This window comes from Amphichorda felina (genome assembly GCF_050947745.1).
Source record: "Amphichorda felina strain 45539 chromosome Unknown scaffold_1, whole genome shotgun sequence".
Classification (NCBI taxonomy): domain Eukaryota; kingdom Fungi; phylum Ascomycota; class Sordariomycetes; order Hypocreales; family Bionectriaceae; genus Amphichorda; species Amphichorda felina.
In genome coordinates, this window is record NW_028145049.1 from 1,060,974 (window position 1) to 1,088,361 (window position 27,388).

The 27,388-nt window shown below is 58.5% G+C and overlaps 6 protein-coding genes across 6 annotated transcripts; 3 read left to right on the forward strand and 3 right to left on the reverse strand.

Annotated features, from left to right (window-relative positions):
- Positions 1 to 3,809: 3,809 nt before the first annotated feature.
- On the forward strand, positions 3,810 to 8,408 carry ACO1O0_000339 (uncharacterized protein; the record flags this gene model as incomplete). The annotated part of the gene is made up of 7 exons (XM_083189838.1): positions 3,810 to 3,978; positions 4,049 to 4,753; positions 4,922 to 5,728; positions 5,794 to 5,803; positions 5,990 to 6,528; positions 6,712 to 7,029; positions 7,258 to 8,408. 7 exons carry the CDS (start codon positions 3,810 to 3,812, stop codon positions 8,406 to 8,408), a joined length of 3,699 nt encoding a protein of 1,232 aa, XP_083053697.1.
- Positions 8,409 to 8,876: 468 nt separating this feature from the next.
- ACO1O0_000340 (major facilitator superfamily domain-containing protein) lies at positions 8,877 to 10,959 on the reverse strand (the record flags this gene model as incomplete). Its single annotated transcript, XM_083189839.1, has 2 exons — positions 8,877 to 10,463; positions 10,549 to 10,959. The coding sequence occupies 2 exons, from the start codon at positions 10,957 to 10,959 to the stop codon at positions 8,877 to 8,879; spliced, it is 1,998 nt and encodes a 665-aa protein (XP_083053698.1).
- Positions 10,960 to 13,347: 2,388 nt separating this feature from the next.
- Positions 13,348 to 19,262, reverse strand: RIM15 (protein kinase RIM15; the record flags this gene model as incomplete). The annotated part of the gene is made up of 2 exons (XM_083189840.1): positions 13,348 to 18,720; positions 18,780 to 19,262. 2 exons carry the CDS (start codon positions 19,260 to 19,262, stop codon positions 13,348 to 13,350), a joined length of 5,856 nt encoding a protein of 1,951 aa, XP_083053699.1.
- Positions 19,263 to 21,479: 2,217 nt separating this feature from the next.
- On the forward strand, positions 21,480 to 22,777 carry PDI1_1 (NADH:flavin oxidoreductase/NADH oxidase; the record flags this gene model as incomplete). Its single annotated transcript, XM_083189841.1, has 2 exons — positions 21,480 to 22,169; positions 22,244 to 22,777. The coding sequence occupies 2 exons, from the start codon at positions 21,480 to 21,482 to the stop codon at positions 22,775 to 22,777; spliced, it is 1,224 nt and encodes a 407-aa protein (XP_083053700.1).
- Positions 22,778 to 22,938: 161 nt separating this feature from the next.
- Positions 22,939 to 24,907, reverse strand: ACO1O0_000343 (phosphoribosylaminoimidazole carboxylase ADE2; the record flags this gene model as incomplete). Its single annotated transcript, XM_083189842.1, has 3 exons — positions 22,939 to 23,145; positions 23,221 to 24,005; positions 24,076 to 24,907. 3 exons carry the CDS (start codon positions 24,905 to 24,907, stop codon positions 22,939 to 22,941), a joined length of 1,824 nt encoding a protein of 607 aa, XP_083053701.1.
- Positions 24,908 to 25,468: 561 nt separating this feature from the next.
- On the forward strand, positions 25,469 to 27,092 carry TRM5 (tRNA (guanine) methyltransferase; the record flags this gene model as incomplete). The annotated part of the gene is made up of 4 exons (XM_083189843.1): positions 25,469 to 25,474; positions 25,546 to 25,850; positions 25,931 to 26,016; positions 26,074 to 27,092. 4 exons carry the CDS (start codon positions 25,469 to 25,471, stop codon positions 27,090 to 27,092), a joined length of 1,416 nt encoding a protein of 471 aa, XP_083053702.1.
- Between the last annotated feature and the right edge of the window lie 296 nt (positions 27,093 to 27,388).

Below are 27,388 nucleotides of genomic sequence, written 5' to 3' on the forward strand. Positions count from 1 at the left end.
TCCTTTATCAGCGGCCGCATATATCTTTTGTCGATTTTAACGTCCGCCTTTTACAGCCTACGACGAATTTTGTTACACACCCGATAACGATGATGACCTCGGATCATGGGAAAGGCAGCAAGCTCAACTGGCAGGACACTGGGGGCCTCTGGGGAGCCCAAATGAGAGTGGGCTTCCGCCATTCAACATGAGCAGCAAGACGAGATGAAGAAAGGGGAGGAAGAAGATAAAATAAAAAAAAGAGGAAACCGAGAGAAAACCAACGGAAACTTGGCCATGCCTGCCATGGGCGTGGAGAGTAGAGTCCAGATACTACCCATACAGATACTGTATATGATAAAATTATAAACAAATACATAAGACGCAAGTTTCTCGGGACAATCACAGTTGTTGTATGCGTATGTAAAAGATGGAGGGAGTTTGAAAGCCACGAGTGGTTAGCAGTTGGGACTACGCCCGCACCCGTGACGGTACTTAGCATCTGCTGCATGTATGTAGCGCGAGGAAGGGGAGGAGAGACGTCGATTTCTATCACCTGCTCAACAGTTCTTCTTGGCACGTTGGCTCGGGGCCCGAGGTGACTGGTGAGCTCGCTATCGGGGGCACGAGACCACGTGTACTTGTGCGTGCTTTTCAACTGTCAAAGGAAATTGAACGGCAGTACGAGGAGCGTAGTTCCCTTCCCGATGAGGGACTGTTGATCAATGGCAAGATGTGACACGGACACAGATATGACCCGTCTCGGCGTCTTTTGTTAGGGTTGCAGTGCCGTTTTGATGGTTTGCATATCTGCGGCTCGGAGGCCAAGGAGGGGCCCGGAGGGGCAGGAAGCAGGGCCTCCTCATGTGACGACAGGGCCGTTGTTTGATGTGGCGAGAGTGGGGATAATAAGATCAAGAGCTGGATGAACGGGCTGCATGGAGCCAAAGATCTTTACTCTTCCTAGCTGTTTGGTGAGCGGGGAAACGAGAGCTGTTGGGTGCTAAGGAGCGTACATACCTAGGAGACAAGACAGCTGAAGCCTTGCTCCGTTGGTCAACCTCGGGGCTGCGACTCTACGAGACCCCGGATGGCGAGGGATGGGATCTGAGACGTTCAAGTCAGAGAGAGATTCTGATTCCAGCATCACGCCCGGTGGTCGATGCGAATATACGCAAAAAGAGCCTAGACCCCATGGGGGCGATCCTATACGGATGTCGGCGGATTGGTATCCATGGTGACTGACCTCACTCATGAGATTCGGTGAAGGAGGTACAGGCACCCAACAGAGTGATCGTCGGGATTGCTGCCGCCACCAGTGACCACCCGATCAGTCGACAAAGCCTTATTGTAGCACCGCGTCTCTATTCGTAACTCGCTTGACGTTGGCTAGCTCAGCTAGCCCTTACGTCTTCCACCGTGTGAAGGCAAATTCTCAAATTAACCGAATGGAAAGCGTTTATCACCTGGCTTTCGGGGCCTGTTGTGCGCGTCCGCGGTGGCCATGATGGAGCTGAGGACCAAAGACCCTACGAACGATACCGCAATACGAGTAATCGAGCCGTCTTCTCAAAGTACTACTAGTATGTACCTACCATGGTACTACTAGTATCTTCATGCACCTTCCGTTGAGGGCTTGTTGGGCCGGAGGATGGGAAGAGGATCTCGACGGGGCATGAGTGTTTTTCGGCCGGCATCCGTCCACTCGGGACCAGTCACTGTCTCGCCGTCTCACTTTGGGTCCTGCCAGTGTTTGTGTGAACTGTGAAGTGTCCTTGGGGTCTGAGTGCCGGGGGTTCCTCGCCGGTAGTCACTCGCTGCCAAGGACCTCGAGGCTGCTTCGGCCGGTTCAGTCATTGGGCCAATCTAGGACCCTTGTTCCAGAACAGCAGGGGTGGCGGTTAGCGTTTGGGACCAAGGGGGGATTGCAGAAGGATTGCAGAAGACCCTTAAAGCTAAGGTATGTAACAGAGGAGACGTGGGAAGCGAAAAGTTGAGACGAAATTGGGATGTGACATGAGGTGAAGCTGCAGCAGACCGAACACGTATTCGTCCCATGGGGGGCTACCTCCCAGGTTAAGGTATTTAGAAGAACCGTGGAAGGCACGCAGCATCGTGACGTCCGTGTTAATTGCACTAAAAGCTGTCAATCGCGGGAGCACAGACCATCGGGCAGGTGGAAAGCTGGAAGCCTCCGATCGCAACTGTCCACTGTAAAGCTGGATACTACGTCACTCCATCGAGTCCAAGGGTCCCAGCCTACCAGCCCCAAGGTTTCTAGCTGGCATCCTCCTCAATCCTCTGTACAACCTGACGCCATTGCTGCCAGATTCTTCTGATTCGCTGGCTGGCCGGCTTCTTGCTGATTTTGCTGGTTAAGGCCACGACGGGCACGATGCGCACCCTGCCACCCGTACCGTCCTCCCGAGACGTCCCGCTGACTGTCATCCATCGATGCTCTGTGCGTGCCCAGGCCTCTGGGTGACACCTACTCGTACACAATACTATTACAATGTACTATACGTATACACTCCGTACTACATGTCCCCAGGCCCGGGACAGCGTTGGACTGCGTTGGACAGCACATCCCGGGACTATAACGTGAAACAGATTGTGGCAGGCTGCGCACAGCACATGTACGAACATCAATTACGTGACGCTTGAGACGCCGGTAGGCGGCTTGACAAGAGAGCCCAGCACCGTCAGAATACTTAAAACGGTAGGTCCCGGGGGCTCGTTGACGTCTGCGTCTTCATGCCTGGGATACAGGTCCTTCTCGTGCCCGTACGTGGTACATGTACCTACATCCCCCGGTCCCACATCCACGGCCGTCGACGGACGGGGCTGGCAACGTCTCGGCTGCTGAGATCCACCCTGGGCTGTATGTACTCGTACTTCTACCCGTGGTACATCCACCCAGGCGTCCTCGGGGCTACCACTGACCTTGGTATTATCTCTGGTCTTCCGTCAATGGTGAGCAAAGGAATAATTACGCCGCGGTTAGCATGACCCAGTCGTCCGGCGCACCGCTTCGGGCCCGATCTGCACGCCCGCCGCCGCCATGTCAATCTTGCCTCGCCTTGCCTTGCTTTGCGCTTCCTGGCTTGGCCAAAGCTCCCCGGCCCCTCATTTACCCGCAAATACTTCGTACCACTTGTAGTATACCTAATGCGTGACACGGCGAGGTAAGGCGAGCCGGGCCAGTACACGGTAGGTAGTATGTATAGGGCAGACTAGGTATTTACACGTGTAGATCAGAGGGACTAGCTTGGAAACCGACGGGACAAGAAGCATGTAAGCATATTCCTGGTCGCCAGCCGATCTAGGAACAAGGGGGTGAGGGGCGAAGTTGCTTTCGCAACACCGGTGATCAGTGGTGGAAGAGGCCGTTCGTTGTACGCTCCCCGGGGCCCCAGAGGCGAAACTGGCCCCTTGTCGAGGAAAGTGTCGTCGAGTTGGCTGGCCAGAAGAAGCAAAGGCGACCCAACGTCGGGGACCGGACCCAAGCTCATTGTGGACTTTTGTACAAGGGTGGCCAGCAGCAAGTCATGTACTAGGAATGTAGGCAAATGGGCGAACCTAAGGGGAGGTGACAGACGACTTATCTATGCCCTACCTATGCCATCTGGATATGCCCGTTTCGCTTAGATATAGGCTACCCGGCCTCGGTCGTGCTCCCACCCCCCAATCTTTTACCTCCCCTCTGGCCGGCCCTTCCTCACTTCTTGCCCGGGTAGTCTACGGATTCAACAGCTTCGCGACTCATCCATCGTCACCTTTCTGCTCTGTCTGCTTCTTGACGACTCCGTCCTGGGCTCCGGAGCAGCCAGATGGACACAGCTCTACCGCAGCTGTCGGCGCCAGCAGAGTCACTCCCCGGCCCTAGGCCCGAAGATCAGCGCGACGGTTCGGATAGCCTGGCCATGACGGGGCTGAGTGGCAACTCGCAACGACGTGCAACCCTACCAGACCTCTTCAAGGAGCCAGCGGTGACCCAGGGTCATTTTGGCTTGGACGGCAACAGCGACATCGACAACGACCCCAATTGCTGCTCCACTTGCGGCCGCAGCGTACGAGCACGAGAGCAGCCAGGAGGTGGTTGCCGCGGACGAGATACTACTGGTGGTAGTAGGGAAAGGACGGCAAGGCTGGGCAAGAGAGGCGTCTTACATGCCATCCTTCCCGGAGGTGGGAAGGGGAGAGTCACGCGAGTCTGCCCCAGCAGTGCTTGTAGCTGAGGCAGGCGCGAGCATGCCGCCTGAAGACCCCTTATCCACAGGCCCATCAGCACCAGACCCTGAATTTTCAGCAGTGCGAATACTTCCAGGGGAACTGGATTCACCTGCATCACCGGTCGCCCCAAAAACAACGGCTGGAAATCCAGGTCCTGCCTCCAATACGCCTGCCTGGTCACCAGCAGCCTCAACTGCAGCGGCAGGTTCAGCACTACCGCCACCGCCGCCGCCGCCCCTGCCTGCACTTGCAGCTCTGGGTCGAGCATCATCCACACATCAGGCCACCATCAGCAACGCTACCTCAGCTTCTGCCTCTAACTCGGCCACCACCTTCAACACAACCGGTGTCGAGGACCTCCAGCAGCTCAGAACCCCTGCTGATATCGACGCCGCCATCAGCCAACTCCTCGCGCAACAAGCCGACATCAAGGCCCGCCTCGCGGCCCTCGTCACCGCCCAGCATGGTTTCGATCCCGCCCGTGAGCTGCAGATGCTCCAGCACAAGTGCCGCGTCCTCGAGGGCCTCGTTCACCATAATGGTAAGTTTCAATATCGCCGGCCCGATAAGCGACTCCCGTCCGGGCCGTGCCTGGTCACCCAGCACGGACGGCATGGAATCCTTCCCGAGGACGCTTGACGCTCGACCATCTCAATGCCCTGCTTTCCCACACTAGCTCTTGAAATGTTCCCTGCTAACTCTAGTCTAGGTCTGGCTTCACGTATCCCAATTGTGCCCGATATTGACGAGGCGCGTGCCCTACAATTCCGATGCGAGTACTTAGAAGCCGCCTGTCTACAGGATCGTATGAATGCCCCGGCCCTCAAGACCCCCGTCCTTTTACTGACCATGCAATCCCACCCCTCAGCGGCCATTGATCCTATCGAGGCTCTACGGTTATCCACGAGTGACGCACCTGATGGGTTTGCTAATTGGCTTGAGAAACACATTGGGCTCCACGACCCTATTGTCCGCAGTGTTGGCCCCAGGCCCGTGCGTGATGAGCCCAGCTCCTCAACACTCCCGTCTCCAATGCAGCATCGATCTAGCTCGATCTCTTTACACCGATGCTGGAACCAGGGTTGCGTACACTACATCTACGGTTTCCCAAGCCAACTGGACCGTGACACCCATATGAGCACGCACTCGAGTCCCTATTCTAAGAGGGACTCTGGTCTTTCCATGGCAGACACGCCACTCATAACGGCGCAGAAGAACCCTCTCATAACCCCTTACTCGGCTGAGACAGTCAGGCCGATACCTCCCGTCAGGCTACCGCGACGTACTGGGTCTGGCAACCTGCCCCTCTTGAGTCTACAGACTCAACCCTGGGACACACGGGAATCTCCCCAGGGCTTCGGCTTGCCTAATAGTCGGCCCGTCACCAGAGGAGGCTCGGGCGAGTCGGATATTGACCCTCTTCTGCCTCCGCTCAAGAGGAGCCGGGTCGGCCACTCTCGCCTCCAGTCTATCGGCGAACTTCAGCTTTTGCGCGACAATGAACCGTGCCTTCGCTGTAAGGTGTCACACAAGGCTGTAAGAGATATATGACCACGAGTTGGGAATGAAACAGGCTAACAGATTCCAAAGTGTGACTCCAATAAAACATGCTCGTTCTGTTTGGAACACCCAGCTTCTGGACAGGAAGAGTATTGGCTATCTCTAGGCTGCTACCGAGGCTCCATCGCCTCTTTTGTGGACATATTCATTCCAGGTGAGTATTGAGCATGGAGGGAAAAGGCTTCAGTTAACATGGGAAAGCTCCCATTTCGCCTAGACAGACGGGCACTCCTATCGCATCGCCGCTAGCGCACCGGCGGAATGTCAACGACTACTTACAGCGAACCTACAACTTTCCCGATAATACCATGGGCGTTGTAGAGGGGGTTCTCGACTTCAAGGACCGCTTTTGGTGGTCCGGGCAGCTGGACCAACGACCAAACTCAGTCTTCCAGGCGGCCGAGGCCACCCGTGATACCCCTTATTCCGCGCCTCCCATTCTAGTCGCTTTGGCATCGAGTCACAATTGTCAGGATACATCCTATGATTTGCTAGAGCTTTTGAATATCACGGGGTTCTTGTCAACATCTAGGACAACCGAGGAGGCGACATACCCCGTCCTCTACCGGGCTAAGCTGCTACTGCGCGAGGTTGCCTTCTATGATATTCTGCAACCCGAGCCTGCCATCCACATCGAGGCGACCCAACCAGATCGGGCACCTCTAGAGGAGATTGACAGAGGCGAACAGTTACGTCTCGTGCAAGACTGCCTCTCGCGGTACTTGCAGGTATTCGAGGCCACCATTGCCCTGAAGAGTAGGCTACATGTAAGGGAATGGCTTGCCGCATTCTATTCGGTGTGCATCTTCAGCGTTGTACGTACACTTCTCGTTGATATGATCGCGTTGGCACCACAGACGCCACTCCCACGGCAGTCTAATGGCTCGGCAATGGGGACTCCCTCACGCACCATGCATAGTGCATACAAAGCAGTCGTAGAGTTCTTTGCTGCGTCCGGCCCATCACCACTTGACGGCCTCACGAGCGACGTCTCTTCGGAGGAATTATCCATCCTCGACGCCACCAGCCAAGTTACTAGACAGGATACCTGGGCACCAAAGAATGTCTTCTCAAGCATCGACTTCCTACTATCACTAGGAGATGGGTTACCGGAAGAGCCGGTTTTCAATGGATTCATCAGGCAGCGCGGCGCCGAGACCACGAAGCCCTTCCTGGTACAGCTGCCGTCCATCAACCAAGCCACCGAGAACTCCGGACGACTTGAGGCCCCTTTTCGATCCTCTAGGCCCTCCTGGGGTACAAATATTGGGGGCGAAATTAGAGTATCACCGAGGCACCCAGGCAATGCGTTGAGGTCCCCACGGTCACAACCGTACCGCACCCGACGGCACACGTTGACAGAGCCGGTCCATTTGCATAGACCACAACACCAAATGCATTCTCCCATGGCCCCTTCGAAGTTCAAGGTGTTCCCGAGAATGCCTCTGCGGCGTGTGTATTGCACAAAATGCCAAGAATATCCAGAAGGGTTCCGGGGCGAGCACGAGCTCCGAAGGCACACGGATGCCAAGCATGCGGCGCTGGTAAAACGATGGGTATGCAAGGAGCCTGAGAGCCAGGCTCCGACAGCACCACAGCCCGTTGTCCCGTTGTCCAAATGCAAGGCGTGCTTGACGCAGAAGAATTACGGGGCTTACTATAATGCTGCCGCCCACTTGAGGCGAGCTCATTTCAATCCTCACCGAGGTGGGAAGGCAAGTGGCGATTGGCCGCCGATGAGTGTCCTCAAGGACTGGATGCAGGAGGTGCGTCATGTTGCCAGCAACCCACCGGACGATGAGTCCTCCAGCGGTGGCGATGACCAGGAAGGCAAAGGCGCTGGACCAGAGCTCTACGGCCCCGGGGGGGCATCCATGATAGACACTTCGAGGGTGAACATGTTTTCTCCCTCGGGTCAGCAAATCGCTTCGCCAGCGACGGATGGTCCCTGGAGCGCAAGTCAAGAGAGCCCGGCATCCCGGTCTGTTATCGGCGACACCCGCAATCGATGCCCCCATCCTGACTGCGGCCGCATCTTCAAAGATCTAGCGGCACATATGCTGACGCACCAGGAGGAGCGTCCTGAGAAGTGCCCCATTGAGTCGTGCGAGTACCACACCAAGGGATTTGCTCGCAAATACGACAAGAACCGCCATGCCCTCACTCACTACAAGGGAACCATGGCTTGCCCTTTCTGCCCTGGTGCAGGTACCGCCTACGAGAAGACGTTCAACCGCGCCGATGTGTTCAAGCGACATCTCACGTCGCTCCATAACGTAGAGCAGACTCCGCCCAACAGCCGCAAAATGTTTGCTAGTGACACCAACACCCTCCGCGGGAAAACCAGCGATGTGCTGGGCGGCGCCAAGTGCTCCATATGCCATATCCGATTCGGCACCGCACAGGATTTCTATGAGCATCTTGATGATTGTGTACTCAGCGTCATTGTGCCCCAGCAGGGGATGAGTCGAACTCCATCTGCGCCACACTATCTCCCTCATTCCCTGCAAATTGGGCCATCCTCCGCTGCTCACAACCACGTGGACGAGGCTGATGCCGGAACGACACCCACCACAAGTGACGTGCCACGAACTGGCGGCCCTCAGCCGCGGGATAGGGTGGACTGGCAGGCATAGAGCTCGTAAGCTCACAGCACCATGGATAGCTTTTTTATATTTTCTGCCTTTGATTCAGCTTACCATGATAGCTTACCATGACCTTATACGGGCGGCGTTTTGCAAAGTATTTTTATTCTCTTGATCATGGCCAGATATGATTTTGAGCGAACGGGGCACACCCTCCTCTTTCTTCCTCGTCTGGCTCCGGATCTGTAGGCTTGGAAGACGTATATGCCTTTGTTTTCTTAATGGCGGATCTTTTCTTTAAGTAAGTCTCAACGTTCATTAGGGATGAGAACATAGCACAAGCACAGTGTATAGAGTGTCTCAAAAAAAATAAAGATAGTATGTCGTTCATATTCATATAATCCGCTAGCATATGACGATGAAATCACGCCCAGAATTCCCATTAGATGCCAAGAACGCCCATATGCAAGCAAGCTCCAAACCAATGCAAATTATATACGTTTCATAGCCCAATTTCCCTTACTTGGAGCTCGATCCTCCCGATGAGGAGATCTTATCGTCGACAATGTGGTCGGCCTTTTCATCAATGTTCTCAGTGAGAACCCCTCCTCCGTTGCCGCCCGAAGCCATGGCCGGGCCTGTCTTTTCTTCTTCGGCACTGCGCGCGGCGGCCCCGGGACTTGAGCGGAGGAAATAATCGTGGATCTCGGGCGAGAACTCGCCGTCCTCGGGCATGCCGTGGTGGGGGTCAGAGCCGGCCTGCTGCTCGCGTTCCTTGGGGCCGAGGGACGCCTGGACATGGTCCCACTCGGTGCGCATGTCGTCAATCTTCTGACGCCAGTCCTGCTCGGGGTCGTAGTTCTTGGCGAGGCCGCGCATACGCTCCCACATGCTAAGGTGGCGGGGGTGGACGGCGACGCCGTGGTACTCCTCGGCCTTGCCGGCGCGGATGTAACCCCAGCGGCGCTCCTGCTCCTTGAGGTCGAGGCCGGTGGTGTCTGGGAGGAAGAGCCAGGTGAGGAGCATACCGACGAGGCCGAACCAGGGGACGACGTGGAACTTGGTGCGGTCGTCGATGTAGTTGTAGAGGACACTGGCGAGGAGGGCGCCCGCCTTGCCGATGCAGGCGGAGAAGCCGTGGGCGGTGGCGCGGATGGGGGTGGGGAATACCTCGCCGGCGACGAGGAAGGTGACTGAGTTGGGGCCGAACTGGTTGAAGAAGGAGGAGAGGAAGTACATGGCCTGGAAGGCGTGAATCCCGGCAGGGGAGGTGTAGTAGTCGTAGGCGAAGGCGGGGATGACGAACATGAGGAAGCAGAAGAAGAAGCCAACCTGCTGCATCATCTTGCGACCGTAAAGCTTGTTGTCAATGAGCATGGCGGCGAGATAGTAGCCGGCGAGGGAGACGGTGATGTTCACCAGGTTCCAGGACCAGGTGGTCATGAGGGAGTCGGGGTTGTTGGAGATGACCTTGATGAACTGGCCCTGGAAGAGCTTGTTTCCGTAGAAGAAGACGTCGTTGCAGAACCAAGTGCCGGCAGTGGCGAGGAGGCGACCTCCAAAGTGACGGAAGCAGTAGCGCAGGGCGTTGACATCGTAGCCGGTGACGCGGTTGCGAGACTTGGCCTCGGCGAGCTTCTTGGAGGCATGGGGCATCTTCCAGGTACGGTAATAGACGAGCCAGGCGGTGCCGATGGCGGGGAAGGCGAAGGAGAGGCGGAAGGCGTACTGGGCGGCCGACTGGGTATAAGGGGGCGAGCCGGAGCCCTTGTTGAAGATGACCAGGAGGACGATCAGGAGGACCTGGTTGACGAACTGGCCCCAGCCCTGCATGAGGAAGGCCATGGTGACGCGGCGGCCACGGTGCAGGCGGTCCTCGCGTGTAGACAGCTTGCCGGCGGTGACGGAGCTCTCAAGAGACGAGGTTGCGGTGATGGGGTACTCGCCGCCAACGCCAAGGGAGTAGAAGAAGAGGGACCAGGCGTAGCAGATGACCCAGCCCTCGAGAGTGAGACCCCAGCTGGCAGTCAGCATGAGGAGACCGATGAACATGATGATGGCGTCCTGAATGAGGCCCCAGCGGCGACCGATCCAGTCACCAATGATCTATAATTTGCCATCTGTCAGCAAGATATTCTCCAAAAAAAATATAAAAAATTGGAGGAAAAAAATAAATAAATAAATGACTTACACCAACGCCGGCCTGGCCGACCATGATACCGATGATCTCGAGGTAGGTGACACTGGCGACCCAGTTCTTACGGCAGACGGTGTTGTCCTCCCAGCAGGCGGGCCAGACCTTGGCAAACAGCGGCTCAAGGTTGCCGATGGAGAAGAGGACGTAGCCCTCGAGTCCGAGGCCGGCTCCGGGGATGACGGCGTTGCGGAAGTACCACGAGACGGGGCTCAGGGGATCCTTCTTCATCATGCGACCGACGACGGCCAGCTCCTGCTTGGCGGCTTCGCGGTCCACCTGGGAGACGAAGCGCATGCGGCGGTACCAGGGCAGGTCGGCCCAGTAGATGCCGTCCTCGGTGTACGAGTCGTCCGGGCGGGTGACGTGGCTGAAGATGCGGCGCTCGTGGCTAGTGGCGCCGGCCATGAAGGTGTCGTCGTTGCCATGGTCGCTGCCATTGTCGCTGGAGGTGGTGGTGCTGCTGGACTCCTCGACTGTCGGGCCGTGGGGCACAGGGATCTCGCCTGCGACGGTGTGCTGGTGGTGGTGATGGTGGTGGTGATGGCGGTGGCGGTGGTGGTGCGAGGAATCGGGGCGTTCCTCAGCCATGGCTGGCTGGCTGGCTGGCTGGGTGCAACTGCCCAAACTGGCAAACTGGTGCAACTGCTAATCTGGGTGGCACAGTTCGCGCCTGCCGGGTGTTCGATGAATGACGGGGTTTGCCGACGATTTGCTGATGGCGGATGCCTATTGGACGCTGCCAAATTTCCCGACTGGGCGGGCAGGGCAGGTGGCGGGCGGTGGTGGGATGGAAGGACGAGCAAGTTGGCAGGAGCGGTGGATGGGTGAATCCGTCCAGGAGAAGTATTGCTGCGCAAGAGAGGACGCCTGGGGCGGACAGCAGAAAACAATGACACAATGACGGAAGACCCAGCAAGGGAGGTTGACCGTCGACGATGTCGTGGCCGGAAACGACCCGCCAGAGCATTCCAACGAAGGAGCTATGAAGTTATATACCACCACTTTTTGCGCTGGGCCGTCTGGGAAACGCACCGAGGAGCGAGCGGCGAGCACTTGTCGACGGCGCAGCCAGTCACAGAGGACGCAGAGACCGCGTGCGCCATCGTGTGGCCAGCAGTCGCTCGCCCCAGGAGGCTCCCTGACTCCCTGGGGCCCTTTTGCGCACGACCAGTCGACCGACTCGACCCTTTGCTGCACTGCCGGGTGGGGGGGAACTGGCGCCATGGACGTGGGCTGCCCGGATCAGACGGCACGCTTGACCTCGGATCGTCGGATCTGCTACGGAGTAGTCCCACGCGCTTTTCGCCTCCGGCCCAACTTTTTTTTTTTCTCCCTCTGAGGCTCTCGAGTTGAACCGACACCGTCTGTTCGTCCGTGGATACCCATATCCATGTAATTCGATGCTAGTAATTCCCGCCTCGCCTCCGGCGCACGTGGGCAGCAGGGAGAGCCGTGATTGCGGGCTTGGAGCACATACATAACTGGCAGTTGGCCCTTGGGAAACGTCTCTTCGCAGAGTTGACGTTTCGTTGCTGCGCTGCCCAAACAGGCAATTGGTCGCGTGAGCACCTGCTCCCTGCTTCAAGCGCCAAGACCCTCGAGGCCCCCGCGCCATCGACGCCATCTGCTGCAAAGCTTCTGGGCCTCTGCCGCTCCGCACCAGTCCTACTCGTACTGTTAGTGGCCACCTGTCATGCCCACTGGCCATTGCAAAAACTGCCCGCTGCCCTCCCCCCCCCCGCAATGCCTAATACCCAGTGCTCACTGGCCACTGCAGGCCCAGTGAGGGTGGTCCAGTGCAGTCAGTGCACTCAGTCCATTGCAGTTCCCTGTGGGTAATTCTGCAGATTCCCAGCCCACGTTGCCCCGCTGCCAAGACGTTCAAGAGTCGTCAACCTTCTGCCGGGCTGTTGTTACGAGTAGTAATATTAAGCTTGCTGCTGACTATGATATGCTCACTGTCTCACCGTCCAACACCAACCAACACCCCAAGAGTCTTGGACCCTCGATTACCCCCCCTTCTTCTCTGTGTCCTTCTGTCCTTCTGAGTCTCCCGGGTCCTTCGCGGCTTCACCCACCGCCAGCGTCGTAACCCCCCCCCCCTTCGCACCCCTGGCGAAGATCTTCGCGATCTCTGCGATAACGGCGATCAGCGGCCTCAACGCCCAGCGCCCAGAACTCGTCACTCGTCCATCCGAGTCGAGTCGCGACTCGAGTCAATGTCGCAAGACGGCAGCCCTTGTCGCAACAACGAGCGGGCCTTGCCGAGTCGTCACGCGGCCCGCCCAGAAACGTCGCATCCAAGCACCATCATGCCACCTGTCGCTACAGTGATACGAAGTGGTAACGGTAATGTCATGAATGATGACACAGTGCAGCTAAGTTTGTATGTATGCCCATCTCGCTCTCCATCCCGCCTGTAACCGTGATACGGATACACATAGTGCTATCATACACATCCCCTCCCAGCACCCCCATCTCCTTGATCCAACCAGAAATCCCCCCGAGGAATGATAGAATGGACTGCCGGGGTCGTATTCGTAGGGGTAGCAAAGTGAAGTCGACGTCAAGTCTCACCCTTAGCCTCCGTCTCAATTTCAACCATCATCTCGGTCCTCCCCCGATATCAGATCCCAATGCATGCCCCTCGCCCTCCTAGTCAATGTTGTTGCCCTGCAAACGCCTCGCTGTCATTCAGACATAGGAAAATTTCAATGTAAAAGAAGGGGGTAAGAAACAACAAGATGGGGAAAATAAAAAGTCGTATGCCCCTTCACAAATAAGCTTCGTCACTCACTTGCCCGGGGGCCTTGGCGTCACCTCTTCCTCCTCCCATACTACGGCCCCTGTCATGTCGAGCCGGCTGGATCCTTGTGGAGGCCGGGGCGTGGCATCCACACTCAGCCTCCCGTCTTCCTGGGACCTGGGCTCCTCCTCCTCCGGAGGTGTCTGGGCCTGTCCCACCTCAGCAGATCCCAGGATCGAGCACTCCGTCTCCTTGGCAGGCGTCGTCGCGACCTGTGTGACCGCCTCCGGCGTGCTCTCCGAGCCCACCGCGCTGTCGTGGCTGTTGGCCCGCATCATCTCAATCCCCAGCTTCGAGCTCGGCAGTGCGGGCTTGCCAAGCGGGCCCGTGCTTCGTCTCGGCTGTCTCTCCCGTCCAAGACCACCCAGCTCCTCGTCCTCGTCATCTGCCGACTCTGTGCTCTCTGACAGCCGCCTCTCCGGTACCACCTCTCGTTTGGTTTTGAGCTTCTCTAGGGGCCGGCTTCCCCCTCCCCCTCCCCCTCCCCCTCCCCCTCCCCCACCTCGCTCCAACTGAGGTGGGGCAGAGCGCTGCACCGTCAGCTGAGGGATCACCTTCGGCGACCCTTCCGGCGCAGGGACCATGTCTGGATCCGAGATGCCCAGGCCACCTTCGTCCCATTCCCCCGTAGCTTTGCGACTAAGAACGACAGGAATCTCATCCGTAGTGACCGACTCAGAGTCCCCAAACATGCTTGATGTGATAGAGTCCTCACGGCTCGACAGCACAGATGAGCCCTGGCGGCCGAGGAACGTCGATGAGACAGACGTCGGGCTATCATCGGTCCGAGTGTTCAACTTCCTGAGCCCGGACAGCGCGGAGGGCTGAGGCGCGGGAGGCGCCGGCGGGGGCATCGTCGTAGAGGACGAGCTGTGGCCAGGTGACTCGGGACACCAGTGGCAGAGGCTGCGGAGGACCTCAGTCAGCTTTGATGAGCTGATGGGTTTCTCGATTAGCGAGTCAAAGTAGTGCGGCGCCTGCAGCTCCTTGAGATAGGCAGTGATGGCAATGATGGGTGTGTGTGAATTGGTGTTCTTGGTCTCCCGGATCATGCGGGCCACGTCGCTGCCATTGATCTGCGGGAGCTTATACTCGAGGAAAATGACATCAAACTTGATCTCGCTCATCGAGTACCGAACCGCCTCCGACCCGTTTGGCACAGAGATGGTTCGGCACCTGAGCTTCTCCAGAAGCTTCTCCATGACCATTCTTGCCACCGGATGATCCTCGCAGATCAGCACATCCAGAGGCCGGAAAGTAGGGCCGCCATCGAATGCAATCTGCGACAAACGCCGCGAGCTCTGCCGTCTCCTCTGGACGCGGAGCAGAGCATTGTGTTTATCTCCCTCATTGTCCGAGGAGGATGGTGACATGTCAAAGACCTGGCTCCTGCGGCTGCGATGACGATGCAGAGCGTCCGCTGCCACAGGGCTGCCCTCCTGAGACCCTACCGTCAGAGACCTCGAGCGGCTGGTGGAGGCAGTGCTTGCCGCCTTTGGTGTTGCCGTTGTCTTCTGCGGCGACAGGGCCAGGGGGGGCGGTGCGCTCCCTCGTCCCTTGACCGGTGACGCCGACGCCGACGCCGACGCGGCCGCCTTCTGAAGACTAGGTGGGACCTTGGGTATGTCGATAGCTGCCGATGGCGGCTGGAGGGATGCGCCCGAGTGCTGGGACAGGTTAGACGATGTATTGGATGCCTTGCGACGTCCCTCGGCACCTTGGCCCGCCACGAACGATACCAGAAGTGGCGAGGACGGCTGCGAGGCTCGGCTCGGCGACGAGTTGGAGTGGCTGTACCCTGACGGAGATTGTGGCCGATTGCCCGCCTTTGCATTCGAAATGGTGCGTTGTAGCGGGTTGGTGAGGATAGGGCTGCCCTCGAGAGACGGTGCAGACGACTGGGTGTTAACCACCCCAGGGCTGACCGAAGGCCCCTTGCTCTGCGAGGCCAGCGCGTCTGCCCTCAGCTTTTGGATGAGGTCCTTGTTGGCCTTCTCCAGGACAGACAGGTTCTTGAACGCGAATGTTCCAAAATCGTCGTTAGCGACTGGCTCGCTGAGGCGCCTGGACTTGGAGTCTCTAACGTGAGGGGGGATGTGGAGTGGCATTAATTTGCGATGCATCGAATTGACCTGCGAGCGCACTCTCGAGAGGGCGTCATGCGGCCTGTCGGGGTACTCGGAGGCACCAGTAGAGGACTGCGGCGACATGTGGTCCTCCATCTCTTCGGTGAACGGCTGCAAGACTGCTCCTCGAGGGTCAAAGTACTCGGTATCCTCCGGGTTCTCGGGCTGGGGTACAAACTGCGCCTCATCCTCGAGCAGCGTGTCCCAGTTGACGCCTTGGAACCACAGGTGGCTCCGAATCTCCTCGCCACCCGATGAGAACCTGTCCTCGCGGTTAGACCCCAGGCGCTGGGGAGGGTCCATGCAGAGTAGCTTGTTGATGAGGTCCTTGGCCTCGTCGGATATGGGCTCCTCGGGATCATCCGGCGGCCACTGGATGTTGCGTGCAAGAATATTCTCAAACACCTCCTCAGCCTCGCCCCCGTGGAACGGTGGAATTCCGTACAGGAACTCAAACAAGATGCAGCCGACAGACCACCAATCACTAGTTTCATCCTGCTTGTCGCCCTTGATTGTCTCCGGCGCAAGATAGTCAGGTGTGCCCACGAACCGCCGGTTCGTGTCTTCCGGATCGAACAGAGCCATCGCAGGAGGCATCATGTTTGCCGGGGGGGCGGAGCCGCGTACTTGCGCATCCATACTCATTCGCGATCCAACCACCATGGACGCCAGCTCCGGTGATCCTGACATCAGTCCTTCGTCTTCCGGTGATCTGGTAGTTGCCGGCTGGGACACGGTTTCCGTGTCGTTGAGAGAAAAAGCCGAGAGCATGTGTGTGAGGGTCTCACTGCCCCCGCTATCGCTGCGATGGCTGCTCGAGACTCGCCTGGGCTCCGAGGTCGTCGGGCCCAGGCTAAAGTAGGATGGCTGGCCCAGGCTGCCGACCTCCGGGGTCATCTGAGGCGTGTTGCCGGGTGACTGGACGGCGTGGCCATGCAAGTCGAGGGATGTAGAGCGAGACGAGGCCATGGATGTCGAGCGAACAAATGGCCCTTGCTTCAGCAGATCCGGTGTCGTGTCGTTGGTTCCGCTGTTCAGCGCACGCTTCTGTCGACCGACCAACCCCATTCGTGACAAGCCGAAATCGGTCAGCTTGAGATGGCCCTTTTGGTCAATGAGCAAGTTGTCGGGCTTAAGATCTCTGTGGATGATCCCCCTGCTGTGGAGATGCTCAACACCCAGGATGACTTCACCCAAGTACTTCCTGACCCAGTCCTCGGGGAGACCCCCCAGGACCTTGATGAGTGAGGCGCAGTCTCCGCCGTTGAGGTACTCCATGACCAGATACAGATAGTCCTTGCTAGAAAATGTCCAGTACAGCTTGGCGACGAAATCGCTCTGGCCTTGCCACATCATAATGGCGCGCTCGGCCTTGACATTGCCGACTTGGTTCTTGGCAACCATGTCCGCCTTCTTGAGCACCTTGATGGCAAAGTACTCGCCAGTGGACTTCTTCTTGGAGAGATAGACGCTCCCAAAGGCGCCCTTGCTGATGGGCTTGATGATCTCAAAGTCCTTGATCGACGGCTGTGTTGATCGGGTCTGCGGCGGCGCCTGGTTGGCATTCAGCCTCGGCGAGGGGGGGGGCTTCATGACAAAGTCCGAAATAGCAGCCGAGGACTGTCTCCGATGGTGGCGCACAGGGTGGACAATGGGCGAGCTGAACTCGCTACTACCAAGCATTGGCGACCCTTCGGGAGATGCGACACCTTCCTGGGAGCTCGGAAAACCACGTGCCTTGATGCGCAACGGAGACGGCGGTGGGGGTGGCCTGGAGGGAGACTCCTGGCGGCGCGGCGACGATGTCCCGGGAAGAACCAAGCTCCGCCGGTGGTGCTGCCGAGAGCTGGCAGCTCGCCTGAGGTCACCAAACTCGGAGATGGGAGACTCGGTCCTAGGTGCGTTCCTAGAGGCAAGTGAGGACGAGCGCAGGCTCCCCTCGCTCTCGGCAGTCTCGCTCTCGGAGAGAATGGTGTTCTCCCTCGTGATATCCCGGGGGAAAGCTCCAGACCCAGGACCGCCAACATTTGATCGCGGCGTGAGGCACTCACGTGGACTGCTAGACCTGGTCGAGGCCACATAGGAGGCTGGCCTGGAGCCGCGAGAGCGTGAGGACGATAGATCAACCTGTCGAAGCGCTGTCGCCAGAGCCGATGGGCTGTTTAGGGACTTGTCGGTAGGGTCATCCTCCTGACGGCCACGAGGCTCTTCCGCGTCTTCCGTTTCCCAGGCCTCGCTTGCTACGCCTGGTCTTTGGTCGGCGGCACTCTCTTGGGCTTCCCTCTCCCCCTCGTCAACAGGATATTCTTCATAGACTTCTTCGCCCTCGCTATCTCCAGAGTCGCTAAAGCGACCGGCAGCGATACGGGCAGCCTTGCGCATAGCCTCGTCTATACAATCTTGGACCAGGACTGCGAGCTCGACACGGATACGCTCAGCATACTCAATAATCTTTCTATGGCGGAAGACGGCGTCAATCTTGGTCCTTGCAACCTTCTCCGTGTCGGCACAGAGATGGGCCAGCCCCTGCTCCTGCTCGAGGGTGTTGGTGCTTGGTGATTGCCACTGGAGGACCTGCGAAATTCTCGACTCAGACTGCGGCGACTGGGTTTGGAGCTCGCCGTCATCCTGCTGGGTCGAGGATTCTTTGAGCGAAGGCGTGCTGACCTCGATAGCGGTGTCGCACAGGTCCATCAGCAGCTCGACAATGCGGGCCTGGGGACGCCGGACGGCGAATGAGCGGGTTCTAGCATGCCCAAAACCGCTCGAACGGTCTCTTGACCTAGCCAGCGAGGTGCCCGGGGAGGATTGCGTTGATGGAGGAGGCCCGATAGACATGCCCTTGTACTCGGCCATAGCCAGGGTTTGCTGGTCGCCAGATATGGGTCGGCTCTGACGCGCCTCCAGGGCGTCCAGGACCTTGACAATGGCATGACGATGCTCTTGGAGATTCTCCTGAGCCATCTGCACATCCATCTCAGCGCGATGTTCTTGGAGACAGAGGTCGGTGTGCTTCTCAAACCACCATGGCTGTATCTGGCGTTCGCATATGCGACACAGAACGGGAGGCGGAGGCTTCACATTGGTGTCCATATCTTCACCGCCATTCTCGGCAAGTTGGGTCAGGAAGCTCGCGAGGACTTCGGCACCGGAGCCGAGGGAATCGACAATGACGTCGGGGAGGTCGATTTGAATCTCGTGGGGCGCAGTCCAGGGACGGATCATCCACATTGTCTGGGGCATATATGTCAGCGGCCGTTGATTCCTCACCTAGCAATCAAAGAACAACTCACATGGCTTTCACCTCCCGAGACGCTGTCGTACACCATGATACCCTGGGCCTCGAGATCCACGACTTGCGGCTCTATCTCTGGGGCATCAGGGCCCTGTATATCTGGGAGGGATCGGAGCTTGGACAATGGGCCGAGCTCGACAGCGAACCGAACCCTGTGACTCTTGGAGTCATCCGTCTTCATAGACTCGACCACATCGGAAAAGACAGTCTTGTTCTCGCCGACAACCAAGTCGGACATGGCGAGGCCCTCCAAGGATGCGAGCTGAGTTCCGACAACATCGATCCAGGACGGACTGGCCCACCTGATGGTGCCATCGAGGTTCAAGTCGACAATGGCGTTCAGGGTCGACTCGGCCGCCTCACGCAGGTCCTCGCGCTCTTCTCGAATGTCTTGGCTCAGGGACCTCTCCATGGGAATTCCCTGCTCTGTCCGCAGGGCAGAGACGGCCGGAGGGGCCAGCGAGGGCGACGGTCGATCCATGGTCGCGGTACGATGTCACGCCGTTCCAGAAGAGCGGGTATCCGCGTGTGAGGAGGGGTCCGGTGCTGGGCTGCACCGTCGAAGAGGAGAGGAGTTGACTCGTAGATAGGCTCGAGGGTCTGGCCAGGAAGCCAGGACTACAGACCCGCGGGAATCGGATACATGACTGACAATGGCGCGGTTGTCGAATTGTTTCCACGATTGTCGAGAGCGCCCGGCGGGGGTTGCAGATCGGGGTGCGTGCGTGAGGTGAGGGCGAAATAAGGGGTGAGGTGAGAGACAGATAGACGGGGAGAGAGAGAGAGAGAGAGAGAGAGAAGAGAGGTTGGATGGCTAGATTCGGTGGGTTGCGGAGGCACGCGGGCAGGCACGCAGGCACGCCTGGAGAGGGTCGAGGTACACGCCAAACGGGAGACGCGGGTGATGGGCTAGGCCAGATCGCAGGCCCGTGGTGGGAAGCTCGTCGTCAGTGACACGACTTGGTTAGCTCAGATGGCGCGTCTCTGGCTTGTCAGGGCTACAATCGCCGTCGAGGGAGGGCGGCAGGAACAAAAAGTTGGGTTTCGGGCGAGTGCGAGAGGGCGCCTTCACGATGGATGGAGGTTAATAGGTAGGTAATAATGAGCACTCGACCACTTGAGCACTGTGGCAGCAAGCGGCAGGCAGGTGCCATCAGTGGGAGCGTCAGTGCGAGGATCAGTGCGAGGGTCAGTGCGAGGGCCGGGGGCGGGAGGACAGTGCGCACAGTGCGCATCGGGGGGCGCGAAGTTTCAAGAGCCACCCTGGGAGACATGTGGTGCGGACGACAACTGGGTGGATTAAGCGGGGAAGGCAGGCTGAGACCCAATCACCTCACACCATCTCTGACACTAGCATCAGCACCTCCATGCAAGCCGCACTGTCCAGACTGTGCTGGGCGTCCCCTCCGTACTAATACTAACCCCCCAAGGTCCAAGCCCCCCCCCCCAACAAGCCCGGGCCCCCATCACTCCCGCAAAGCCCGCCCTTGCACACCTTGGACGCCAGCAAAATGTACTATAGTAGCATCATCATTACATTCACCATCCCCTCGTCTCTCTCTGTCTGTCTGTTGTGTGCACTGCTGTGCGCTCCTCCTGTGCTCTGATGCAGGCCCCCCATCCACTGCATCCACGGCTGAAGCTCTGACCGCCTTTGTGCCTCTCGTCTGTTCTTGCATTTCCCCCTCCCTCGTTCCTGGGGACGTTCTCGACCTCGCATTGGCCCTCATGACAGCTCTCGTTTCCATCCCGCGCAAGGACAGTCATGGTACGAACGGATGGCACGAATGGATGGCACGAATGGATGGCACGGAGGGCACGAATGGCACGAATGGCACGACCATGGCACGACCATCACACGGCATGCTGGTCTGTCTGCACCACGTACATGCTGATAGTACTACACGCACAGTAGTATTATGTGCGATGGCTCCAGGTGCATGATGGAGCTGACTAAATTGACTGACCCTGATCGAATAGGATCATGGGATGAACTGGCAGGCTGGCACTCGCCTCTGGTGGGGAAGAGACATGCAGCAGCGCCAGAAGACGGCTCATTGTTCCAGCACGCCTAGAGTGCATCATGGGGTCCTTGTTATTAACCATTGCCAAGCTGCCCTGACCGTTCTACTATGCAATAGAGGGAGACTGATCAGAAGTATGGCTTGGTTCAAGTCGAGCCATCTCCCATCATGTCACCTAGACAGCCCAAGTACTTATACGTAGGTACGAACACTTATTTTTTTATTCTTGAAATATGGGACCAGATATCACAACCTGGCACTACGAGGACATAACAGCCCACACAGCCCGACAGTGCTACTATGTACTAGCCTACTACTATGTACGTGGGGTACGGAGACATTTCCGATACTACCAATTATTAATAACATGCCGAGCGAGTTGAGAGCTCCGTAAATCGGCTTACGGAGCTGCGTGATGGGGCTTAAGCCGGAGACTTTGACCAGGTTGCTTATCAATACACTCATGGCAATTCGAACGTTGGTTGATATATAAAAACAGACCCAACCACGAAATATCAATACCTATATACTAGTAGTGGTGGTGTAAAAACTTGTATTTCTAGTACCTGGCAGTTCTGGTCAATTGGGTTTCGCGCTCACCTCCATCACCGCCGCCGTCACTATCTCCACACCCCGCACTCAACTCCTCCGCCTCCTCCTCAACCACCACAGCCATGTCTCCCAGCATCGCCAACACGGCCGCCCCGGGCGTCCCCTTCTACACGCCGGCCCAGCAGCCCCCGGCCGGCACGCCCCTGGACCCAACCTCGGCCCCGCCCGTGTTCCAGCCGCTGACCACCCGCGGCGTCACCCTGCACAACCGCTTCGTCGTGTCGCCCATGTGCACCTACAGCGCCCGCGACGGCCACCTGACCGACTGGCACCTCGCCCACCTGGGCCAGTACGCCATCGCCGCCGCCGCCCTGGTCATAGTCGAGGCCACCGCCGTCGAGCCCCGAGGCCGCATCTCCCCCGAGGACTCGGGCCTGTGGACCGACTCACAGATCCCGCCCCTGCGCCGCATCACCGACCTCATCCACAGCCAGGGCACCAAGGCCGCCATCCAGATCGGCCACGCCGGCCGCAAGGCTAGCACCGTCGCCCCCTGGATCGGCGGCACAGTCAACAAGTTGCTGGCTGACGAGTCCATCGGCGGCTGGCCCTCCGACGTCGTCGGCCCCAGCGCCATCCCCTACGCCGACCAGTACGGCATCCCCAAGGAGCTCACCATCGACGACATCAAGGCGCTCGTCAAGGCCTTTGCAGACTCAGCCGCCAGGGCCATCAAGGCCGGCTTCGACGTCATCGAGATCCACGGCGCCCACGGCTACCTTCACCACGAGTTCCTCTCCCCCCTCTCCAACGTGAGTCCTACCAAAACCAGTTTCCACAAAAAGAAGAAATCATAATAATAACAACCAATCCCTACCCCATACAGCAACGCACCGACGATTACGGCGGCAGCTTCGAGAACCGCACGCGCTTCCTGCGCGAGACCATCGCCGCCGTGCGCGCCGTGATCCCCGCCTCCATGCCCTTGTGGCTGCGCATCTCGGGCACCGACTGGATGGAGCACGCGGGGCGGCCCTCGTGGGACATGGACGAGAGCATCCGCCTTGCCAAGCTTCTTCCTGGGCTGGGCGTCGACGTCCTGGACGTCAGCAGCGGCGGCAACCACCCGGCCCAACGCATCGAGATGCACAATTCTTTCCAGACGGACCTGGCGCACCGCATCCGCGAGGCTGTGCGCGCCGACGGGCTGGACCTGGCCGTCGCGGCCGTGGGGCGCATCTGGGACGCCGAGACGGCGGCGTCAGTCGTCGAGCAGGGCAAGGCGGACCTCGTGCTGGCCGCGAGGCAGTTCCTGCGTGACCCGCACTTTGTCCTCAATGTGGCCCACGAGCTGGATGTCAAGGTCAAGCGGCCGAATCAGTACGAGCGGGCCCCGCCGAGGCCCAAGAACAGGTTGTAAAGAAAAAGGGGGGGGGCTTTGGTCGTGTGCGTGGACTAGACGGTTAGAGAATGATGGAATTTGCTGCTTTATAAATATAGACAGCATATAGAAGAGCACTCGAAGCGCGAAATCATACCAACATCAGTCATCGGTATTCTATACACCGAGAGGGGGGGTATCTATTTCTTCCCCTTCTCCGCCAAGTACGCCTGGTAGCCGATCTCCTCCAGCTTGGCCGCCTTGCCCTCCACCTCCACCTTCATCATCTCCTGGTACTTGGCCATCTTCTCCTGGAACTCGGGGTAGTACGAGCCCAGCATCCGCACCGCCAGGAGGGCTGCGTTGGTCGAGTTGTTGATGCCCACCGTAGCCACAGGGATTCCTCTCTGTGTATATTGTATTAGTGTTTCTGGGGGAAAGTTTCAAGTTTGATGGGGAAAAAGGGGGGGGTATCAACGTACCGGCATCTGGACGATGCTGAGAAGACTGTCATTTCCATCCAGATGCGTCGCCTTGATCGGGACACCAATCACAGGCACCGTCGTCTCGGACGCAAGCATGCCGGGGAGATGCGCGGCACCGCCAGCCGCGGCGATGAGCACCTTGATGCCTCGTTCGGCAGCACTGTGGGCCAGCTCGGTCATGCGCGCCGGCGTCCGGTGCGCCGACGTGATGGTGCAGTCATAGGGGACGCCAAACTTCTCCAGGATGTCCAGGCCAGCGGAGAGCACCGAGAGATCAGAGTCGGAGCCCATGGTGACCATGACGAGCGGCGACTTGGCGTTGCGCGAGCTCTTCTGGCCGGCTTCGGCGGCGGGTGCCGCGGACGGGCGGAGCTGGGCCGCCGAGGAGCTGAGGCGCTCCAGCCGCATCCTGTCAACCTCGTTGACAAAGGGGGCGATGGTCTGGGGCAGATCGACATCGGCGCCGGAGGTGAAGGTGATGTGGCCGATCTTGCGGCCGGGCTTGGAGGCCTTGCCGTACAGGTGCAGGTACACATCGGTGCCCTCGATGTACTCTGTCCTGGTGAGATGCGCCAGGCGGTCGTGAGAGCCAGGGGCGGCACCACCCAGGATATTGAGCATGATAGCCTGGGACACACGGGGCTCGAGTTTCAGCTGCTTGGGGATATAGTTCATGATGGCGTGCAGCTGCGCCTTGTACTGTGACAGGTAGGGCACAGCTTCAATAGTGTAGTGGCCACTGTTATGGGGCCGGGGCGCAACTTCATTGACCATGATGGTCCCTATTCCATATTAGTTTCGTATATTGGAAAGAAAGGGCTGAGAGAGACATTAGAGGTGGGATCAACATACCATCCTCGAGCAAAAACATCTCGACAGCGAAGACTCCCCTCCCCCAGAGGCTCTTGATGACCTCCTCGGCCACCCGGCGAGCCTCTGCGCACGCTGCAACTGAAACATTGCGCGGGGGCATATACACCAGCTTGCAGACGTCGTCCTCGTGCACCGTCTCGACGACCGGGTACGAGTAGACGCCCTGGAGGTTGCCGTCGTCGTCCTCAGTGCGGACGACCATGACGGCCAGCTCCATGACAAACGGTACGTACTTCTCAGCGTAAAGTGGCAGGCCGCCCAGCGCCTCGATGGCAGGGCCAAAATCCTCGACGCCCTTGACCTTGAAGTTGCCGCGGCCGTCGTAGGAGCCCTTGCGGGCCTTGACCATGAAGGGGAAGCCCAGCTTCTCGGAAGCAACCCGTAGCTCATCGAGGTTTCCGTCCTCCAGGGCCATCTGCTGGGCAACGGGGACACCAGTGGCCTTGAAGTGCTCCTTCTGTAGGTACTTGTCCTGGACAAGGCGCAGGGTGCGCCACGAGGGGTGGACGGGGACCGTCTTGATCTCGCCCGAGGCTGTGCGCACGCCCTTGGTGGCGATCTCCTCGAGGACTTCGGTGTTGATGTGCTCAATCTCGACGGTGAGAACATCGCACTTGGCAGCCAGCTCACGGACCTTGTCAGCGGCCTTGAAGGATCCAGAAACGTGCTGGGGGTGGGCGTTGATCTGCTTGGTCGGGCAGTCGGCAGAGTCGAGCACAATGACCTCGTAGCCCAGCGGGCCAGCAGCCTGGCAGAGCATACGGCCTAGCTGGCCGCCTCCCAGGAGGCCAATCACCGGAGGCTTGGTCATTGTGAGAATCGGGAATCACAAGACGGTGTCGTAGTGTCTGAGCCAGATGTCGGGGTGAGTCGAGGTTGGAGGTGGATGATTTTCGGCTGCATTCATATTTTTCATAGCCCAAACTTTTGACTCAACAGCCGCTGTGAATGAGACGGCAGCAGTCTCAGCAGCACTTTAAAATCTACAAAACTCATACTCTTCGCAAGATTACTAGTAAGCTTCAGAGAACAACTACATCGAAATTGAGTCCCTCTTATCCCAAGGCACCGCGCTGACTGGCAGCTGTTCGACTTATGAATGGCAAGTACATTCGTCCTCCGAACTCGGCTGACGTTCCACGGCAAGTGCCAGAAAATGCAACAGGTGGCAGCGCCTTCCAGGGTCACGGGTATCAGTGGGTCTCTGAGACTTGATAAACCAATAAGAAACAGCATCTCCAACTTCGCAAAAACATTATGCTCATCCATGCCTTTCATACAGAAATTGTGCCTGAAATCCTAAATCATCGCCTCATCTCATATCCGAATCTTTACAGCCCCCCCTTGGACCTTTCGTCTCTCAGTCTCAACAATGGAGGTAAGCCAGCCCTTTCTCCTTTACGCTGTCTCATGCAGATAAAACACAGAGACAATATCTAACATTTGCAGAATGAGAAACCTGATCGCGTGGACATGAACTCCCTCTTCCGCGCCCCCGCCGCTGCCCGCGCAGCCAGGTCCCTCGACAGGTCCCTCTTCTCCAGCACTCTGCCCTCCACTGCTGCCGCCGTCCGCGACAACCGGCTGCTGTCGCGCTACCTCAAGGAGCTCAGGGGCACCCGCGAGCTTCTCCATGTAGAGAAGATGGCCCCAATTGTGTCCCATCCCGACCCCTCGCTCGCCAAGCAGGGCCAGAAGTGCCTGGTCTTGCACCCGTCTGTCAAGCCCTCAGGCGAGTTCCCTGAATTGCCAGAGTGGCCCCCGTTGTGGCCACCTTAAAGTGAGAGACAGAGCCAAAGACTGACTAGAGATTTCCAGCCCCCGAGACTTTAAGCTCCGTCCTCCGGAATGCCGTCCAGTCTGGGGACCTGAGCCTCATCCCCTACAACCTGGACATCAACTACAATAACTGGGGTTATGGTTTGTGACCCCTAGAGCTCCATTTTTGGAACAACCCGAGCTAAATTATGATCCTAGTGGACATTCTCAAGGCCATCCTCCCCGAGGACCTCCGAGATGAGGTCCCTAGCGGCTTCAACTCGGCCGGCCACGTCGCCCACCTGAACCTCCGTAACCAGTACCTCCCCTACAAACAGGTCATTGCCCAGGTCATCCTCGACAAGAACCCGCACATCAAGACTGTCATCAACAAGACGGACAATGTCGGCACCGAGAACGAGTTCCGCACCTTCTCCTACGAGGTCCTCGCCGGGCCTGACGACCTCAACGTCGAGGTCCGCGAGAGCGGCTGCGTCTTCGCCTTTGACTACGCCAAGGTCTACTGGAACTCCAAGCTCAGCAACGAGCACGAGCGTATCGCCTCCCTTTTCAAGTCCGGCGAGGTTGTCGCCGACGTCATGGCAGGCATCGGCCCCTTTGCCGTCCCCTCGGGCAAGGACGGCGTCTTCGTCTGGGCCAACGACAAGAACCCTGAGAGCTACAGGTACCTGGAGACAGCTATCCAGAAGAACAAGGTATCCCAGTTCGTCAAGCCTTTCAACTGCGACGCCCACCAGTTCATCCGCGAGGCCGCCGACCTCGTCCTCGAGGCGTCCCAGCGTGGCGACCACGCCGTCGTGAAGCCGGCCAAGGTCTCCCGGACCTCCAAGGAGCCCAAGCCCAAGCCCGTCCACGTCCCCGTCCCCCCCACAATCTCTCACTTCGTCATGAACCTCCCCGCCTCGGCCATCGAGTTCCTCCACAACTTCCGCGGCGTCTACGAGGGCCACGAGGATCTCTTCGCGCCGCACACGCAGACCAGCCTGCCCATGATCCACGTGCACTGCTTCGCGCCCAAGCCCAACAACGACACCGCCGTGCAGGGCGTCCTCGACAGGATAGAGAAGGAGATTGGCGTCCGGCTCGAGCCCAGCAGCAGCGGCGACGAGGAGGGCAAGGCCTACTTCCACGAGGTCCGCGACGTCGCCCCCAACAAGCTCATGTTTTGCGTCGACTTCCGCCTCCCACGACAGGTGGCTTTTGCCCCGAGAGCCTAGCTTATCTCCTCTGGCAGCCACGCCCTCGGCGCTGGGCTCGGCCCGTGCGCGGGCCCGCACGGCTGAAGATGGATGGCGGGACAGCCCTGCCCTGCATAAGCCACTGCTGCTAGTAGTACCAGTCGCACTCGCGGTATTGCTCCTCTGCCGAGGCGGCAACCACCCATTGCATCTCCACCAAGGCCTTGGAGATCCCCACGAACAGTATCCCAAGGAGAGGAGCTTGGGGGTCGTTCTGGGGCGGCTGGGAGACGCACCCACGGGGTGCACAAGAGAGGGGAAAGACAACATGAGGC